Raw genomic sequence first — 21391 nt, 5'->3', positions numbered from 1 at the left:
GATAAGTTGCTCAGATCAGTATGTGGATGATGTGTCTGGTATTTGAATGAAGACATCTTTGTTTCATGTTTATATACAGTGATCCCTAGCTAACAGTGGTTAATGATAACTAACACTGATCGTGAGAAGTCAAGAACTGCTGAGTACTATCAACCGTCCTTTATCCAACTATCAACCCTACACACATCAGATCAAGTGTAGTTTGTATGTTGTAATCTAGTTTGAGTAAATCAGATCTAGCCCATTATAATTAAACTATTTGGTTCACTGAGTTGCTTAACCTGACAGCCACCGGCCACACTGACTTCCTTGTTCATCTTTCTAATGCTTAGAAATGCGCTGTAAAGAAATTGTGGAGATGCAATGATTCTTGTGAACAGCTTTCACTTGTGTGGCCTGTGGTAAACAACAAGATAGTCCAGTAATAGTTGTTTTGAGAATCTAGTTAGTAATCTTAAAGGCTTGTAGGCTTTTTATTAGTAGGAACTATTTTCAAATTTATTTTGCTTTTCCCCATTCTTTTTGCCGCTTGCGAAGGATGTCTGTATATTAAAAATATCATGAGGAACTGAGGCCGTGAAATACAAAGCATGAGGTAGTAAGGATCACCATAATATCTAGCAAAAATTGGGCTGTTTTCATACTTTTAGAGCGGCTTAAAATGGGAGGTTGGGCATGAACTGTTTCTATAACATGTAACTAAATAAGTTTGATAATAACAAGCTATAACGATATGATATAGCTTGTATTGATTGACTTAAATTGTTTAGCAAGGTGTATAGTGTATCAATCGAAAAGTTAGGTGGAATGGTAACGCGTCCATAATTACATTAGTGATGAGATTTGTTTTTATGACGAACATTTGGTGGACTTGAAGATTAACTGGCAGTATTTTAAAATTCTATTTATACCAATATAATCCAATAATATAAATAAAACCAATATTTTTCTTTATGGCTATAATTTTGGTGCTAGAAGAACAAAAAACCAGTTTTTGAGAAAAAAACACTTGTAATGCTCTAAACTGGCATAAGGCAGTCATTCTTTTTTATAAAATGCAGGCGTATGAATTATGATGTCAACACTGACAATTATTCAATGCGAAAACTTGGGAGAAAAGGTCTTCTGTTGGACACCATTTTTATAAATTGTCTCTTTCTAATCGCCATGCTACGTTATTATGGTTACTCAAAACGGTAAATAATTATAACGCAAGGTTCAAGCAAATTTTATAAGTCCCAAGAAAGTTTTTGTTGTATTTATTCATTAACTTTCCAGTGGTGGTTATAGAATTAAACCAATCGATTTGTGCGTACATTCTGTCGAGTGTGCTAGTAAGAAATTCGTCCTTTGCACAACATAAATGGAAAATTTGAAGAATTGTCTTTAAAAATTAGCTATTCGTGATAATTATTTGTTCAAAATCTATCAATGCATGCTCTGCTTTTATAAGGATTTTAATAAAAAAATTTTTTAAATACTTTAGTTCAAAAAATGAGCAATTCTAATATAAGAATATGGCGATGCAGCTGTTTACAGATGATATTTTGCATAAATTGCGAATGTTTCTGTATATTTTCATATCTTGAAGATGTTGATAAATTTTGGTACTTGGTCAAAATTACATAAAAATATGTTTGCAACCTCAATCTGTAGTGTTATCTAGTACTGTTTATGCAGAAAATTGTGCGGCCAGTTGACCTTCAAGCAAGCAAATTTTTACAAAAGTTTAAAGCACATAAAATACATAAGTACTTTTATCATATATTTCAGTACATCAGAGTCTTGGCTTTCGAATGAGCCTATATTAAATACCCAAAGAATAATAAAACTATGAAAAACAGTGTGTCAAAAGTATGTCCTGCAATAAAAAAACACTTGGTTGTGGTTCCTACAATGTGATGTCATAATTATCATTTAGCCTTGGCTCATTGAACCCTTTCGCTGCCATTGAGGCTGCGCTTTTTTGCGACAATCGGTGCTCTTAAACCCAGTGAGCGCTAATAATGAACTAGGTTTCTAGATAATCAACAATGCCTGGGGATCGTGTTGACACCCGACCAATACAAACACATGTTCTGGGTTAACAGATTTCGGGTGATTGTTAGAGTTTACTTTTTTCATTCTTTCGTTCATTTTAAACGTTTACAGTAATTGTTATCACATCGTTTTATATGATGGCATTGTTTGTCCCATACAGAAATGATTAATAACTAATTAGTAATTAAATAGCAAAAAGAAAAAATATAAAAATTAAAATATTTATATTATATTCGAATAAATTCAGTATATGGAAAATAGAAAACAGGTGTATTAGACAGTTAAATTAATCACTTTGTGTATGATACTAGCTCATAGGCAGATTAAGTTATTTACAGTAGGCTTCTCTATTTTGAACAATCTCGGAGTGCAGTGAGTCAACTCCAACGATTGATTTAATTCAATTGATTTCTACAACAAAATTAAACAAAAACAGAAATGACTACTACCAACATACCTGGTTGTTAACCACCCATGGTGATAAAGGTAATGAAATCACATCGATTATGACCTGCAGTGGCATGGCCCTAGGACTATATGTAGATTGCACTCTTGCGCGATCACGCAATGCTTGAAATTAATTAGCCTCAGTCGTGCTCCTCAGCATCACAATAAAAAGAGAGGGCTAGTGCATAATATCATCGGGACAATATAGTATGGTGCTTGGAATCTGAGTTATTTATCATAAAAATAATCTGTACATAGAGAGCAAATGACACTGATTCCTTTGTCATCTTCATTGGTTCTCTGGAGTTGTCCTACCTTCGCCTGCCACTAGCGTAATTATCGTAGCTGATAAATATGAGCGGTGAGCGATAAAATAAGCGGTAAGAGCACGCAACACCGAATATGAAAATTGTGACGTCACAATTTCCGAGCCTATACCATTGAACATTTCTGTGGTAGAGCTCTGGGGAAATCCTATAAACACCAACCAATGTCCGTCTCACCATGTCAAACAATGGCTCATTTGAAAGCCAAGATATTGAAGAACCTGAATAAGCTGAAACATTACTTATGTAATTGATGTGCTTTAAGACGTAAGATATTGTTTTCTAGAACATTAAATATTTAGTTAGTTGAGTAGATAGTCGACTATATCATGAAAAGACTTGGCTCCTGTCATCAACTTGGATTTCTTCTTGCGTGCTGAACGATTAGAACTTGTTTCATGGGAATGCACTACTGATTAAAGGAAAGTTGTCTCTTCTGTTATCATTTTTGCACACTGTGTAGACTTTTTCGTTTTCCCACTTTCTTTGAAATTAAAAATAATCCACATAAAATACCAATACATGTATAATAAGGAATATGTATAACCAATTTAGTGTACAGTTCACTTTGTCTAGATTATGTGAACCTGCGCATTGCCAAGCCTATACTTTGGTTTGTCTGTCATTAAGGTGAAATGTCGCTACAAACCTAATGTAGTTTTATTATCTATCATTATCTATTAATTATCTATCATTTTGTTGCTTTACTTTTTTTATGTATAATTGAGTTTATATATAATAGATTTGTTTTTAATGATGTGCAGTATTTATCAGTTATCGTGTGTTTTTGGTCTGTGAAATGAATTAGATAAATTATAGCATATTTTAACAAGAATATAACGAAATATAATAGAATAAAGAATAGAACTAATAAGAATATTTGCTCCGATACAGACAGACTGCTTTGACATGGAAAGCAGATCTAGGAATGGAAGTAATTATATTTTCTTCCAATGGTATATAGCATCAGCTAAGTATTGAATGACGTAAATATGGGTCTTAGTGAGTTTCCTTTGGGGAGCAAATAAAATGGTTTGGATAGGGTCATTACAACTTAAAAAGTTTATATTACCTACTCAAAGAACCAACTTTTTTGATTTCATTACTTTGTGAGTCTTTTTGCGCGAGGAATTCTCAGATAGAAAAGCAATGATTGGACTATTCACATTTCCTATTGTTATGTAATTGTTTAACTAGCATCCTTTGGAGCCCGACTACTATTTTGCTGGCCATGTAGAATACTAGCTATAGATATACTGCAATAGTTGAGCCTGTTCTCTCTCCTATTTCATCCACTAAAATATTAATTTATTCTATTTTTCCTTTCTTTTTAATTTGGTTTCTATTTTTAAACTGATAAAATGCTTCTCTTGCCGGTAAAATTGAAAGATATCTTGACAGCGAACAGCGAAGAAACTGCTTTCGCTTCAGCTAGCAAATAATGACTTGTCGGCTAAATACCAGCTAATAAAAACCCGACACGAAGGTATGCTTTACTTTGGTGCTGGCTACAAGCTTCAAGTACAGAAGTTTTGATTTTATGGAAAAAGTTCATTGCTCTGTCGCTGGTCACAGCCAGTGCGATCTCCATTCCTGCTGGACAAGTCAAGTAGCTTACTGCAGTACTAATATATCAATAAGTGTCATGGAAACCGTCATACACAACTTCTGCAGCAGCACTTGTGGGTCAAGTGAACTGTCTGAGGATGTGTGACAGGCTATGGCAGGCAGCAGACTATGGCAGGCAGCGGCAAGTGGCTGTTAGGTTCTGCTTGAGAAATTAAAAGTGCGTATGTCATGCCGTTTCTGTGTATACATAAACCAAACTCACTATGTAGATAGTGAAATGGCCGTTAAACTTATTGAGAGTTCCTTGGAGCAAATAATAAAAGTTGTTTTGGTGAGTTTAAAAGGAAACCCTGTGTACAATTAGCATCACAAATAGCTATCTTCAATACTCCAATTTTTAATAAAAATCGAAGCAGACACGCTCATTCAAAATGAATGGAAAAAATGACCATTATTTGTGTATCTAAGTACATGTATAGCCTTGTTTCTCACCATTAACTCTATTCTATTCAGTTCTATTCGACGCTAAACATATTCCAATGATGTATTGTTTACAGTAAGTTCTCCGACTAGGTTTACTAGCTCCATTCAATTAGTTACCTGGATATAGCCTATTGTTTTATGACTTCTTCACTGGTGCAAATGAATGAATGACAGGCGTCCATGGAAACGGTGAATAGCACTCCTGTTTGACCCTTTAACTTACACGATGACTCTCATCCATACCTTATCAGCTAACTCATTCGTGTTTCGTTCCTTGGTATTATCTACCATCTACATCCTTGTTTAGAACGGTGGATGTTCTCTCACTGCCAGATATGTTAGCTTATTTTACTTACATTGTTGGATTCAAAATGCTAAATGGTTTAACTCCTTCATACATAATTGATATGTTTCAATTCTCAAGTGCCGGACATCCACGGTCTGATGATTTTATTCTCTACCTACTAAAAGATGCACTCAACAGTTTTATTGCTATTCTTAATCTTTTGTCAAAAGAAATAAGATGTATACTTAAACTTGTTTGGTTTTAACCTAAACATAGAAATGTCTTATAGAAAATATGGAGGCCATACTTAAACTCCAAATATGCCATTGCATTTTATTATCAGTTTATTTTTGGCCATATTATTTATGGTATCCACATTTATTATAATCTAGCTCCAAGATATGTCACTAAGGATTTATTTTTGTTGTAAAAAAAGACCCTTTTGACTAATTGCAAATCTACATCATATTCCAGCATATCTTATTCCAACGGATGATCTTTCCTAATCGTTGCATCTCCTCACTTTACATATGCTAAATATTTATTTTACTTCAATTAAAGGTTTCAAGATCTTTCATGGTTTGTGTCCTCGTTTTTTACATGACAACTACAGGTTTTCCACTTATTTAAACTTACGTGATATGAACAAGTTGCATACAACACTACCAATTATTTTGAAAATATCATAGCTAGCTGCTTTAACAATCTTCCACCTAATATCCGTTGCCTTAGCAGAGAAAGGTATTTTAAACGGTATTTATCAAACTATTTATATGATTTTATTGGCTAACTGGTGCCTTTTTTTGCTTTATTTTTGTTATATAGCATAATTTGAAAATGATTTTTATTTGAAATATAAAAAATTTAATAATAATTATGGACTGCCTAAAAATAGTATCTATATATTGGCCTCTTATTTGATTTTAAACACTATTTGTTAAACGATTTATTTGATTTTAATGGCCCTTAACTGTTGCCTTTTTTCGTTTCTGTTTTATTATTGTTGTATGGCATAATGTGAAAAACATTTCTATTTGAAATTTAAAAAATATATATATAAATGATTATGGACTGCTCTAGAAAAGTAGGCCCTATATATATATATATATATATATATATATATATATATATATATATATATATATTGGCCTCTCATATGACCTCACTACCTTCCTTTGTCATTAGCTCATCTGGAGGTTTAGCTGGAATTTTCTTTTAGTTTAACTCATCTAGTTCAATGTTCTCTGTTCATCCAACCACTGGGTATCTTGAATGAGTTTTAGTATATGTTTTTAGGTGAAGAGGCTATGAGACGGCTCCTCACATGCCAAGGAAAAGACCCATATAGTATACTTGGTTTACGCTTTGGAGCTTCTAATGAACTCGTCAGAAAGCACTATCGGCGCCAGGCTGTGCTTGTACATCCTGATAAGGTCTACCGTGTTATCCTTCTCTCTCTTTATGAGCAGCGCTGACTTCTCTCTCTCTTTATGAGCAGCGCTGACTTCTCTCTCTTTATGAGCAGCGCTGACTCTTAGACTGCTCTAACCAGGATTTGTGTTAATTTCTAGTTTATGGTGGTTTCTTTTACTAATGATTCTTGTGTTCGAATGGATACTGCTATTAGTTGCTGACTCTGCTAGTCACTGGATAGCAATAGTTATCATGTCAAGTAGTGTGCTAATTATTATGTATTTTGTGAGTTAATGCTTTATTGACCTGCCTGTGGCACATGTAAAGCAACGTTCTGACATACATACGATGTGTGATATATTGCGTAGACAGATACTCGACTGTTTATTAAATATTTAAAATGATATGTAGCTTTTGCATTCCTGTGGGAGATGTGGCTACACTGGCACACGCTTCCCTCAATACAGGAGCACATGCATCTTATAACTCACATCCCATAACTCTTTGTCTAGTCTATTACTCACTGGTTTTTGTATTATATCCATATTATTGGCTAGTTCTTTTCATGACTAACAAAGATAAAGGGATGCTTGCAGATATACTTGAGCCTCCAAGTTCATAACAAGATACTACCAGCGCAGATATTGGTGAAAAATAGCGATTTGTACAAAGCATCGTGAAGATATCATTGACTTGCATTCTAGGACTAGGTATTAGGGGAACCCTAGACATGAATGGTCTTAAACATGGGCCTACGAGCCAATCCTTGAATTCTTTAGATCTATAGCAGGAAGTCCCGTTCCTTTTCCATTGTCTATGATGGCTCAATGATGACTCGTTGTTTTAGAACAAGCAGCCAGGGGCTGAAGAGGCATTCAAGATACTTGGACAGGCCTTTGAGCTCATAGGAACCCCAGTAAGTATTGAGAGACACCCGCTCGAAGCTCTCAATGTTGTAACGTTTCTGAATAGACACTCGTGTAAGCTGGGCAAACAGCTTTAGTCAAAGACAACAAAGGAGTGAAAGAATCAGCCTTAACACTTGGCTGATATGCTCATTGTAATTGAATTCCTCTATCGTGTGTATAAGTTATTCTCCGATACAGCGATAACTGGTTTGGGGCTGTGTAATTTGACAACTGGTCAATACTATTGAATCTTGTTCTTATGTTGCGCTTCACTTGCTATGGTATACCTGTTTGTACTTCATTTTCTCTCTCTACTTCTCCCTCTACGTAGCCCCCTCACTTCCTCTCTCCGCTATCTTAAGACTGATGGTCATTTTAGAGGTAAAACAAGAGGCGTTAGAAATACTAAGACAGCATCAGCCTAACAACAAAAGCTCTGAGAAGCACGTTTCCTATGCTTTAGATGTTTTACGCGACACCCCTCCCTTATTATGACATATAACGAGATATATATTGGAGCAAGTTTGCAGCACATTTGACAATGAGATTGTCAAATGGAAATTTTTATTTTAGGAAAAAAGAACTGTATATGACCAAAAAATAGAGAATGAGAAATGGTCTGAAGAAATGAGGGTAAGTTTTTGATTGAGATGAGTTAGTTGTTTATGTATCCCTAGTTTGTCAATTATATCACCTATATCACCTACACTATATCACCTACATATCAATTATATCACCTATATCACCTACACTATATCACCTACATATCAATTATATCACCTATATCCCTACACTATATCACCTACATATCAATTATATCACCTATATCACCTACACTATCACCTACATACCAACTATATCAACTGTATCACTACTGTGTTGAACTGTAGGATGACAACCAACATTTCATAACCTTTTCTCCACGTGTTAGATTTATAAAGCTCACACCCTTGAGCAGCCGCTTACGGTCTACGCGTCAGTTTTTGTAAAGAACTCAGGTTATCAATATATGTTACTAATGACAGTCTTGCGTTGTCATTGCCTACTCCTGATACCGTCTTTGAAGATACCGTCTTAACCTCATTATAATATACTATCAATATATTTGTTATGCTATTTTTATAGAATTACATAATATTAAAAGTTCCTGAATGAGAACCCAGTAAAAGATAGAACTGCACCTCTTATCAAGTATTTGTATTTACTTGATAAGAAGTGCAGTTCAACCATCTTCTATTAGCAATTACATAGAAATGGAATTGATGGCAGAACTGGGATTTGAAAAAAAAGATTTTTGTATATGGATTTAGCCAACGAAATGACGAGTTAGTATTGCACAAACATATAGGCATTTCACAATAATTGTTTTTGTGGCCCAGCTAAAATTTCTTTAGTGCAATTATTTGTTTCCTTTCTCTTGGTGTTAGGATAATTATGTTACAGTTACCGGTATGTTTGGTGTTGCTGTGATAAAGCTTGAGGCTTTGTATTATTTGTGCAGAAATTATTGTGTTACATTTTTTAGGACAAAAACATGAGCTTGTTAGCGCATCTCATGAATATCAACAACTAAATTAGCGGTCATTTTGCACTCACCAGTAGCATTCTTCATCGAACTATTCCAATACCATATAACGCATTATTTTAATAGACATTCTCAGCTTGCAACAAGTGGCCCATTGATGCATTGTAGGTTCTGTGGCTATGATGCCACAGAACCTACAACGCTGTTTAATATATAATAAACCGATTGCTGAATGTCTTTACTTACATTTCACCATACTTAAACGTAATTTTACCAGCATTTCATCGAAATTCACCTTCTAGGTCGATGTATATATCTCATGACCTCTTATATATGTAACCCAGTCATATGTAAAATTGATGAATAAAACTAATTTGCGTGCATAACTCTGCGTGCAGAATGGATTGTATTTTACATTCCCGACTCGTTGTAAAAATGCTCTTCTAGAACATTTCTAGCTGATGGAAAGGAGAAGCGTGTTTAAATCAATAGATTACCTGCCACTTGGCTAGCCTGCTGCGTATTGGAATAGTTTACAGTTGGATAATATGCACGTTATTCAATGCTCGTTATATATATAGATTAATGATAGGTGAACGAACTCACTCATGGCCATTGTACCTAATACTTGGCTAATTTTACTGGTTATCACTATTAGCCATTACGAGATTTCTTCCAAATGTATTCATGCTATAAATACCTGCCATGCAATTTTTTGCGTCATTGGCCATATTTTAGGTTATTCTAAGTTGAGTGTTCTTAAAATTTTTAACACCTTCATTTGTAAATCTCTGTTGTGCTTTTTTAGAACCACACTGAGGACCTACTCCAAAAAATGAGAGAAAAGTTTGAAGAGGTGAGGCCTGTTTTTTGTGTTGTCTTAGCATGATTGGAGTATTTGGGTAATACGAACACTCCAGTGAGTTGTTCGGCATCTAAAATAGAACAAATGGAACAACAATGTGCAGATGGGTTTCATTATTTTCGTATTTTTTGATAAACATATTTCTATATTTTTTTCAAATGTTATAGTATGTTGTATAGTGAAAAATAAAAATAAAACCCAATATAGTATTAATTCCAGTATTACAAAGTTAATCCATTTCTATATTTGCTTCGAATGTCATTTGTTAGAGTAAAAATTATTATAAGAGAAACTTGTTTTCTGTTTGATTCATTACACATGTTGATAGTTCAACTGCTACGTTATGCATTAAAACAACTTATTATGACTATGTAAAACTAAATCGAGCTAAAAAATTAAATTATATGTAAAACATATGTAAAGGTTTTTATTGTAACATTATATTTTCTTCTTTGCATCCAATATTTAAAATTTTTTTAGTTATGACAGAATCTCCACTCAACTCATATCAGGCTATACTACTCATTCTTACTATAGTTTTCAGGCTATACTACTCATTCTTACTATAGTTTTCAGGCTATACTACTCATTCTTACTATAGCTTACTTATTCTTCCTCACAATAGCTATTAGATGGCTTCAAAGATTTTTTAAAAACTGGATCTGAAGTTGTTTGCTCATGTTTTCCTATTATTTGTTGTTTTCATATTAAAATAAAGCTTTGCCTTTGTTCCCACCCTTACCGTTCTTGGGGAGATGTATAATTTTAACACTAAAACACAAAGGCGTGGAGCGCTGTTTGATATTGCTTGATCGAGGTACATGTAGAACCAAACTATGGGAAGAACTGTGTACATACATGTAGGTACTGATTTATGAAACCGCTGTTTCTCATTAAGAGCATCATATTATTTCTACGTTTGCCTAATAGCTAACCAATTAGCAATACGTACGTTCAATTGGCTAAAAGCAACACAACTTACTATTAATACGTTTTTAGAACAATTTGTTTTTATGTCATTAATAAACAAGTTCTATTGAATCAAAGTGGTTTAAATTTAATCCCAATTTAAATGAAAATTATTACAAGTGTTAATAAGTCAGGCTTTTATTTAACAAGAAAACATTTTTGAAACATTGAGATGCCCCATATTTAGACGCATAATTGGAAATTCAGAATTATGCTGATATCGTTTTATAGTTGTTATGATTTAAAACATGAGGTTTTGCAAGGAAAGCACATGTTTTATAAGCGGCGCTCCCTTGCTCTTAGCAGAAGAGTCTTGTGAACAGATGTGGCTGCGATTCATACCCGATTGCACTCATTATCTTCTCTTTTGCAGGCTGCTAGATGGATACATTGTAATAAGTGTGACAAGCGTCATAGAAGGTACCCAATAGAAAGGCCCGTCTATAGTGCTAGGAAATGCAATGGCTGCCGTTGCTATCACGCTGCAAAGGAAGTAAGTGACTTTTGTTTCAGTAATTTCGGTATGTTGATGTCATCGCAAGTATTTTTATTGCAGTTAGAAACAGAGAAGGGTTTAGTCAAGCTCTTGAATGAGTAGACTCGTGTTAATGCACTTAATGTAATGACGACTTTCGATGAGCTGGTAGTCCTGTTTCTCCAGCTTGATGTTCTTTTTTTTCATAATAGGACATTCTCTTAGGACATATAGGATAATAGGACACCGCTCTTCAGTCAGTAATTTCGTTTTAAATCTTCTCATCTTCAAATTTGTTTGGATGCAATGCCTTAGAAGGAAGCCAGTGGTTGACACGCATGGTCTTTTCTTGCGGACACTGCCCTGTAGCCCGCTCCAGTTCTAAAGCCCTTGAGCTACAGACTAAATTACCACTATTATATATTAATCTGAGTTGAATGTTCAACAGGAAGATCAATAATCAATTTTGTGTGCGCCTAGAAGCCTGCTGACTGTCAGCGGATAATGTCCAAGGAAAGGATGATACCTATTAAAGCTAGAGTGACTCGATAGCTGGTTTTTTCCGAGAAAGCACAAAAATCCAAGCGAGTTTAAATTTTTTGTATTATTTTAGTAAGGACCCATGAATACCTCATGCTAATAATTGAAAAAGACATTGCATGAAAATACCGCAACACTCGCAAGCCTCAAATGAAAGCCAGCGTCAGTGAAGTAAATGAAGGCTGTACCATATTACTGTGAATTTCTACAGAGAATTAAAGACAACAGTAACATACAATGGAGAATTTCCTGTAATTATTGTGTCACTGTCTTTTTCTTTTCCTCTCATTTACCTACCAAGTCATTTGCATTTGAAGAGGGTGGAGGCTTTTGCTGGTCCACTGTTTCATTTCTTGTAATCTGTTTGGTTATTTTGCAGGGTGAAATTTGGGCAGAAACAACATTTATGGGCTTCAAATGGCATTTTTACGCATGCATGCAAAATACAATATATGAAGTTACGGACTGGGTAGTGTGCCAGGTAAGGTTTATATTAGAATTTGTCTCCACCCGTTTAGCTGTAAGCGCTTATTGTTCTTTTAGACCTCACGTCCTTGTATGATGATATACCCTCATTGAACTAGTTTATTAATGCTAGAAGAACTAGCTGGTTTTGAACCTAAAATGTTTCAAATTATTAAAAATTGGAATAAGTGAGTGCTAAAAACATTTATGAAGTGTGCTGTTTGGTCTGTGTTGTGAGTTGCCTTCTCTTTAGAAACTTGTTTAAGCATTATCTTAATAAAATTAGACACTCATCGATTTGAGCCTAGTGAATTTGTCTTTTAGCTACTTGCTATATGGGTTGTGTGGCAAATTTTCTATTGCTTGCTATTCAAAGAATTTGAACATGTGAATAGCATTGGTAGCATGTTTTGTATATATTCTGGAAGACATTTTCTATTCTAATACTTTGTTATGGCATTACTCTTAGTGTTTGCGGTTGGGTTCAATTATTAAATTATATAAGCTAAATATCTGACTGTTGTCCTTGTATAGTGCTCGATTCCATTTACTTTACAGGGACTAGACAATAGCATGAGGCCTAACTCTCACGGCGTCCAAGTTAAAATAAATTCACCTAATGGAGGCAACTCCTCTCGAGCTGATTCTGGTCTTGGGTTAGTACCTTTTATAGTACCTTATAATGGCACATTGTGTACTCTTGGTTTCACAATCACAATGAAACTTTAAAATCATGTAGTGGCAACTTATGTGTTTAAAGGCTGTTTTTCCTCACATGGATTTAACAAAAACACCCGTGGCTCGTAAGCATAACTATCTGATGTTTACAGACAGTATTTTGTGAACTGTCTGATCTAATGTATATGTGCTGTTTTGTAGTCAGTGTTCTCTGTAATGTTGCTTTGACCTTTTTCAGAATACTACAATATTTTTAACTAAATTGAATATTTGTAAAAAGAATATTCATCGTATGCCATAACCCTTAGTAAAAGAAGGTATAAGTTGACTGAATGCTACTCTCATCGTATATGTTTATGTTTCTGTATTTTACAGACTCTGTGCTTTTGTTGCTACAAATATACAGCAAATATACACTGATGCATCCAAAGTTATCCCTAATGTTTAGTTTTGATGTCGATTTGTCTCTTCTCCAGTGGTGCTCGTGATATGGAAAACTTAGAGAACTTGATAAAGAATTTGTTTCCTCAACAAAATTCTCCATTTACACCTGGTAAACCTGCCAACCCTGCCAACTCTCAAACGGATAGCTCTACAAACAAGTCTACACCAGCTTCTAGTAAAAAAGGAAAGCGACGAGCGAAACGTCGTTAGCGCACTTGACAAACCTTGTGACCACCTATCGCCTATCAGGACTGGTTTTGGGAAATCCTACTGTTGTCTACGCTTTGGATTAGATGAACATGCTGTATCTTGTCATTGACGAGATAGTTTTGCTTTCATCCAAGTAGAACTGCACATGTTTGCTAATAGCTGGTTTAAACTACACCTGTCACCTGCACACACTCATCTCTAGCTAGATGCATCGGATGACTATGTAAAGTTCAGAGGCTGGTGAGCCACGAGCCTCTCACTTTGCTAGAACTCGGTATTTCACACACCCCATGGTAGTTGTCATGAAGTATTAGGCAAGGGTAGGTGATGCTATTTGTTCTAGTTCTGCTCGGCTGCTTTGATGAAACGCAACACAGTTTTCTGAACAATCATCTCATGTCTCGTGTGCGACTCACTTAAAACCAAACACAAAGTTTTAGATTATTTTTTTTGTCAATATTTTTTCTCACTGGGAGCTTCAAATGCTGTAACAGTAAATATTTTTGTTACCTAATTGCGATTTTAGTAGTTCTATCAACACTCGTTTGCTTTATTAGTTGTTCCTTATAAAAGAAATACCACTTCACTGTCTCACGCCTTAAATACACCGCTCAAAGTTTTTCAGTTTTCACTATCCCAGTTGGCCTGAGCTTTTTGACTTGAAAGATTAAATAAAGGAAGGGATAAGTCTACACGCCCGTAATCCTGATAGTAAATATCTCTTGTCTTAGTATCATATGTTAGTTCCAAACACTGTTGACTATCCGCTGTCCTTTAGTGAGTATACACCTGGGCTTTTGTTTGAATTGAAGAACTTTAATGCCCATTTAGAGCAGTTCAGAGGGTAATAGTGCCGCAGCATATGTGAAGCTTATGACAGTCATATGTATTACTGTAGATTCACAAGAGTAAATTTCATTGCCCATGTCTACTAGTATGAGGGCGTTGCTAACACAATTTTTTTACTTGAATCGCTAATTTAGCTCAAGTTCTATTGCAAAAATATCACTCGCGTAGTAGCTGCATGTCTAGAGTCCTGTGATAATATGTTGTTAGATGTTGGAACTTATTCCTCCCTGGGTGGTGTATCCTAGAGGATATACTGTACTAATATGTATAGTAACTTCTTGTGTTGGTCTACACACCCATTAGCATGAGTTTCTCTCATTTTTGACAAAAAATGTAAACTATCAGCTTCAAAGGGTTGCTGGTTTATGCAAGTATGCCATGTTGAAAACTAACAAATAGCTAAGAATAACTTATCTCTATGGTTTCTTGCTATAAGAACATGGTAACGCTGATCATCATGTCAGCATGTATAACAGACCTGTCCCTATGTGCCGGTCATTACATTGATAGCAATCACTTGTGGCTGTATATAGTAAATAATTACATTTATCACCACTAAGTTAATTGCATGGACAGGTAGTTCTATAACATTTCTGTTCCTAATAGTTACGGTTTCACGAGAAAAAGTGCAGGGCAATGTTGAGAATACTGAGCAGACAGAGGATGGCTATTCAGTTTCTAGGTGTTGCCAGAGACAGATCAATTAGACAAATACTGAATTTAATAGTGAGAGAGCACCGTATTGTAATCTGGTGCAAATAGTCACTTGCCTTACAACTTTTGTGTTTTGATCAGCATTGTTGCATTAGTTTTGACCAAATCAATCCCACCTATAACGGCTGTTGATAGTTGAGTTGATTGGTAAATTATTTGCGTACAATTTTTAGAAGGCAGTTCCCACGCAAGTAGAAAGTAGTGATATTGATGACTCAAATGCATATGAAACCATTGACCTTAGAATTTGCCACCTAAGGCAATGTCTATACTATCATGGGAAGTTACCTTTAGAAATTATCTGCTCTTCTCATGCAAGTGATGCACACAATCATAGTTGAATGGTATAAAATTTGTATGATATTTATCAGCCGCCAACAAGTGAAATAGGACGCTTGCATTGATATAGTATTGGAATAAAATATAATAGCACAAAATATAATAATGAATACAGAAAGATTACACTGTTGCAGAAGACCAAAAATAGTGTAAAGGATGGCTGCTACAGTAGAGTTGGAAGGTTTTGGTATTGACCAAAGGAAGCGCCTAGTATGCTGTTAGTGACTTCAACTTTTGTCGAATGCACACAAGCTAATAGTACCCTAGTGTTATGAGGTAGTACCTTTTCTTGTGGGGACCACGCGTAACCTTTTAATTGTGCGTTGAAAAACATTAGGATAGCAAGGGAGCATAACTCTTATGACATTACACACCACTAGGTTGGTAGGTCTTCCTGTATGTAGCTCTGAGTCTGAGTACAAGCTAAATATATAATAATCCTGAAAATGTGTAAATTTATGGATTTCAAAAAACAATAGGAACAAATCAGGTTTGTGACCATAACTGCGTATTGATAAGTACTCACCGATGCCCAGATGTAAAATGCATTGCAGTTGCAGTAAACCTTTGCTTGGATATCTATGTAGTTAGTTGCATTAGCAGTGCGGGAGCAAACATTTCATAGCCATGCAGTATAATTGCATTACAAACTTTTATTACCGCGCAGTACAACTATTTTCTAAATAGTGGTAAGCAGTATTGGTTCGGTGGCGGTATTACTTACTGCACAGGGTGCTGTGCTGTATGCAGTGGGATGCTAATCCGAAATGCTAATCCGCATTTCACGGTGCTAGATGTAGTAGGAACTTTTGTATTACATCATACATACATGCACAGCAAATTTTCCTGAAAACTAAATCAAGTATCAACTAGTCAAGTAGCACAGAATCGAGTGTCGAGTTGACTTGATTGCGAGATGTGAATGCTGCACAAACTTGAGAATGTGTATCACTATTCGATTGCAACATAATTGACCACCATTAGTATGTTGTATATATTGAAATGAAAATCTATCATGGTTTTAATATATAATGTTAATGAAATTATAATACGGAGACCCCAGTTTCATTGATCAGAATGGTGATAATGCCTGTCTCCATATTTCAAAACGATATGGTGTTAGAGCTAAAGTTCATGATCTTGCTGAACATAGCATCTGATAATTTTATACAATGCCGTAAAGATGCTTGAAAAGACAACAGCGTCGGTTGATCCACACGATTAACTTCATACTAATGCACAGTCACAGTACGTATGCAGTTTCAAGTTCTGAAGAATGCGTTGGAAAGTGCATTAGAAAGTTGCAATCCACTGCAAAATTACTGCGTACTGCACTGTGGTGACGCATTCTAGTTCTAATTCATTACAACCCTGACAACCCTGGAACAAATGTATAATAGCTGTACTAATATATACACATATACATTTATATACAAATTGGCCGACTGGTGCCATCAAGGATATAGAGGAGGGGGGTTTATAGGATTATAAAGAGCAACCTAAACTATAAAAATCCAAGTGCGTCACAAGGCCGTCACAAAGCCGTTACTGTATACAAGAAACGCGGTTGGCAAGTCGTGCGAAGCCAGATCAATGCAAGGAACCACATCAATGCCTATGGCCCTATGCACTGCTAGTTATAAGGTACCTACCTGGCATAATAAAGTGGACTGGGAAATTCATAGATATAATAAACCCATAAATAATAATGGGTTTATTATATCTATTGAGAAATCCATCATAAAACTTGTAAGTTGCTGACCATGGATGGAGCACTCCACCTAAGGTGTGGTAGTGCTAAAATAGTGCGATAGTGGGAAAGATGGGTGCAAAAGTGTACAGCAGATAGTGAACAAAGATGAGAGCATAAAAACTTATACAGCCTTCATGGCCACCATAGGCAAGTTGCTGGCTAAATTCCACTCGGTTGATTTGACAATGAAACACTAATGAAGAGGAATATGATTAACATTCCAAACCTCCAAAACTTACTAAACCATAATATTGATGGGAAGCACCTGACATGGTCAATAAAAATGACCTCTGGGGCTTTTACATCCAGACTGACAAACAGATCTGTGCAAACCAGCCAGCTATCTTGACATATAAGAACGACTGCAATTCCAGTAGTAATCCCGGTGGAGCATTGGGTGTAGTAACCCCTACACATCAAATGTGGCTTGCCCAGATACCAGCAACAATCAACACAAGTCAGTTGCAGAAAAACACGCTTTTGAGAACGACTAAGCTCTGTAGATGAGTGCTCAAACTAGTAGACATTACTACCCACTTGGGTTCATAGGGGTGTGGAAACAATCTATATATATTTAAATCTCAAAGTTTGTGTGTGTTTCGGTTTGTTCAGCTATAGCTATTAAAATTTAGGAATGAAATACCTGGATTTCAAGATACGAGATCAAATCCGCGGATTTACGAGACTCAATTTACGGCTCTGAGATTCACGCTGGATTTGATCTTGCAACCTCCTGTTCATCAAGCAAATAATATGTTATCAATTAATCTACATGAGATGCATTGAATTCTGAGGCCATATGGGCTGTTATGTTGGTTAAAATAGGCATAGCATTCTGCGTTACACAACTAAAGCTTGCTCTCACGGCTCATATTGGTCAGTTTAGCAATAAGGCGAGTAGCGTACTCAAATTAGCCATTGGCAATGTGTCAGGCTAATGGCAAGCAACTACATTAACGTGCAACTGTTTGTAAGTTGTTTTTAATACGCGTGCAACGCCGGGCATTCGTCTAGTTATGTATATATGCCAATATATATATATATATATATATATATATATATATTATATATATATATATATATATATATATACATGCTACAGACAGTACTGTTTCGGCTATTGAAGCCTCATCAGTGCAGCTCAGAGCTTAAGCAAGGGACACAAATCCCATTACCAATGAGAGTTGACTTCCTGCCACGAAACAACTAAGTTGCTTCACAGACTTTAAGAAAGTCAATGTGCTGGCACCAGAGTGCTCAAATCATAAAAGTGATGAGCTTTGCACAAAGGCTAGTAGTGCCGCACCTCTCACAGAGCGCTCAACCAAACCGAAGTGAGGGAGCATAATACTCATGCTACAGACTACTGTTTCGGCTATTGAAGCCTCATCAGTGCAGCTCAGAGCTGCTATATATATATATATATATATATATATATATATATATATATATATATATGCCTATATATAGGCCAGCTATATGTATTCCAGCTATAGCTTTTAAAATCTTGGAAAACATAATCCATATGGCAGAAGATTTGATCTCGGACCCTCCATTTCACCAGTTCAACGCCTTATCAATTCAGTCACACAAGCTTGATATATTCCTTAGGCGATACATGCCGGTATATGAGAGCAAATATGCTACCGCTCTCCGTCACAATGTAATGTGATGGCGTAACGTCATGAGAAGCGGTAGCTCTTATTAGTAAGCTTACTCAAATTATCCATTGGCAATGTGCCAGGCTAATGGCAAGTGGCAGGAAACTCTTATTACCTCTCATTGTTTTTAAGCTGGTATTTAATACCCGGACAACGCCGGGCAGCACAGCTAGTATACGTATATATATATACATACATGTATATATATATACATTCATGCATATTCTGTTACATCATAATGTAAGGTTTATGGGTATCTCTATGCTGGTCTTTGCTAGGTGGGACCAGAGCCGTATAGCTTCACAGAGCCCTGCGACCAAAACCTGAAACAAAAATGCTTGTTTCCAAACAAACCCAATCAACATACTGATCTTTAATGGAATATTCATACCTCGCTCTCAATACCTCACTTTTTGGAAGGAACAAGATCGTTGACTTAGACCTATACAACACCATTTGAAAAGCAAAAATTTTACTTTCTAACCATATACACGAAGTGTGGTTTCCGATCATTTTTAATCTGATTAATACCTGTCTAAGCAAAAACGAGCGCCGAAATAATTTTTAAAGCTTGTTCGATCATTTGCCTCGTAGATGCGATTGCAGTTTGGTTATAAAAATGGTTAGTTGCTGGGCAGGTGGCACAAACCGATCTGAAGCCGGTTTCCAGTTATTTTGGTTTCCTCGAGACAGTTTAACTGAGAAACATACATATTCAAAATGTCAATAGGTCGGATGCAAACAGAGACCCAAGAGTTCCTAAACTTCTAGAGCCAGGCAACGCAGCTGCACTCTATGAGGTGGGTTCCTTTTTCATAATAATAGTATATCTGCTTTTTTCTAGTACTTTTTCTGGAACATTGATGGCATTTAGCTAGTTGTTGTTTTAGGCTCGAGGGGAATTAAAGAAAGTAATGAGTGGAGTATCATTGATTTGGGTGAATTGTAGATAAAAACAGGAAGTCTTTACCACCACCGTCACCATGACATGGATCGTATCAATATATGTTTTAAGAAGAAAATCAAGCAGCAGCCTTAGGCCTGCAATTATACTGCTTATACATGTACTTACTGGCCTGATTTTATGTGTGTACTGACAATTATATGATATAGTATGTATGATATATATGTTTGATCAATATTTACCTGAAACATTTTGAAGAGCATTGGTTTACCCTGACTAAGACTGAGAAGAGACGTTTGAAAACTGGAGCTATCCCTACTGTATTTGCTCACAAGAGACCGCACCCTCAGACAGAGAGAGCCAAGAGGCACAAGGCCATAGAAGGCCGACACCAGAGCAGTAGCAGCCATGCGTCTTATGCGTCTTATGCATCTTTCATAAGCCTGGCAGTGTTGGACAGTTTGGTGAGACTTGGTTACCGTATACAATATATTTTGCATATATGTTTTGCTGAATCGATCTTCAGCTGATCGTTCTTTGGCGCTCTTGTGAAACGGAGAGTTGAAGGAAAGGTATCTACAAACAGTCTTCAAATGAATATTGCTGCCAGTCGCTATGTCATATCTGTAACTTATATAAAAATAGTAGGCGTGGCCTGTTTGTTTGGAAACGAGGGAGCTCCCATATGCGCTTTCGTTGGTCGCAAGACTCTGTGAAGCTATACTGCACCTGAGCGGGGCTATTTAAACGCAATATTTTTCACCTCAATACATTGTCAAAATATTAGTAGTATCCAACTGCACACCTGAAACCAGTGTTGCGAATGCAGTGTTAACCTTTTTAACAGAATTCCAAAATGTACTTCACTATTGTTTTGTTTTTGTTGTTTGTTACTGCTACATGAACTATATTTTTATCTAATCACTTGCAGATGATCTTAATATCAGTAATTGCTTACCTGAGCCTGGTTTTACATATGTATTGCGATACCGTATACAATATATTTTGCATATATGTTTGCTTCATTGATTTTCAACTGATCATACCTTGGCGCACTTGTAAGACGGAGAGATGAAAAAGCGGTATCTACAAACAGTATTCAAATGAATGTTTCTGCCAGCCACTATGTCATATCTGTTTAGTAGTGGCATCCATGATTTTTACACAAACATTAAAACGTAATTTTTCTAGACACCCAAACCAGAAACTGGTTGCAGATACAAAACCAATAAAAACTTGAGCTACCGGTATATGCCAATTTAGGTAAGACATGTTTTAATTTGAGCCTTAAAAGGGTTATATTTTTTTAGATCAAAAACTATTGGTAGCTTCTTGTATGGAGTTGTGTTCAAATGGTGAATAATACAACAATAAATTTCGTAGTAACTGTCCATGGGAGTGAATTTTGTTGGTTAATGTTGCAACCTCTCCATTATAACTTATATAAAAATAGTGGGCGCGGCCTGTTTGTTTGGAAACAAGGGAGCTCCCATACGCGCTTCCGTTGGTCGCAGGAGTGTCGTATCGG

At 35.9% G+C, this 21391-nt stretch overlaps 1 protein-coding gene across 1 annotated transcript in view; it reads left to right on the top strand.

The window, feature by feature from the left end:
* Positions 1–14333, top strand: part of LOC137393199 (uncharacterized) — a 29591-nt gene extending 15258 nt beyond the window's left edge. The window contains exons 7-14 of the mRNA XM_068079645.1: positions 6448–6584; positions 7412–7480; positions 8046–8105; positions 9806–9853; positions 11205–11324; positions 12226–12327; positions 12870–12967; positions 13466–14333. Coding sequence (XP_067935746.1) covers positions 6448–6584; positions 7412–7480; positions 8046–8105; positions 9806–9853; positions 11205–11324; positions 12226–12327; positions 12870–12967; positions 13466–13643 — 812 coding nt within the window. The 3' untranslated portion in view covers positions 13644–14333. The remainder of the gene's footprint in view (positions 1–6447; positions 6585–7411; positions 7481–8045; positions 8106–9805; positions 9854–11204; positions 11325–12225; positions 12328–12869; positions 12968–13465) is intronic.
* The last annotated feature ends 7058 nt before the right edge of the window (positions 14334–21391 follow it).

The sequence above is a fragment of the Watersipora subatra genome, chromosome 4 (genome assembly GCF_963576615.1).
Source record: "Watersipora subatra chromosome 4, tzWatSuba1.1, whole genome shotgun sequence".
In the NCBI taxonomy this organism is placed as follows: domain Eukaryota; kingdom Metazoa; phylum Bryozoa; class Gymnolaemata; order Cheilostomatida; family Watersiporidae; genus Watersipora; species Watersipora subatra.
The sequence above is the reverse complement of the archived record's forward strand: the minus strand, read 5'-3'. Positions and strand labels throughout refer to the sequence as shown.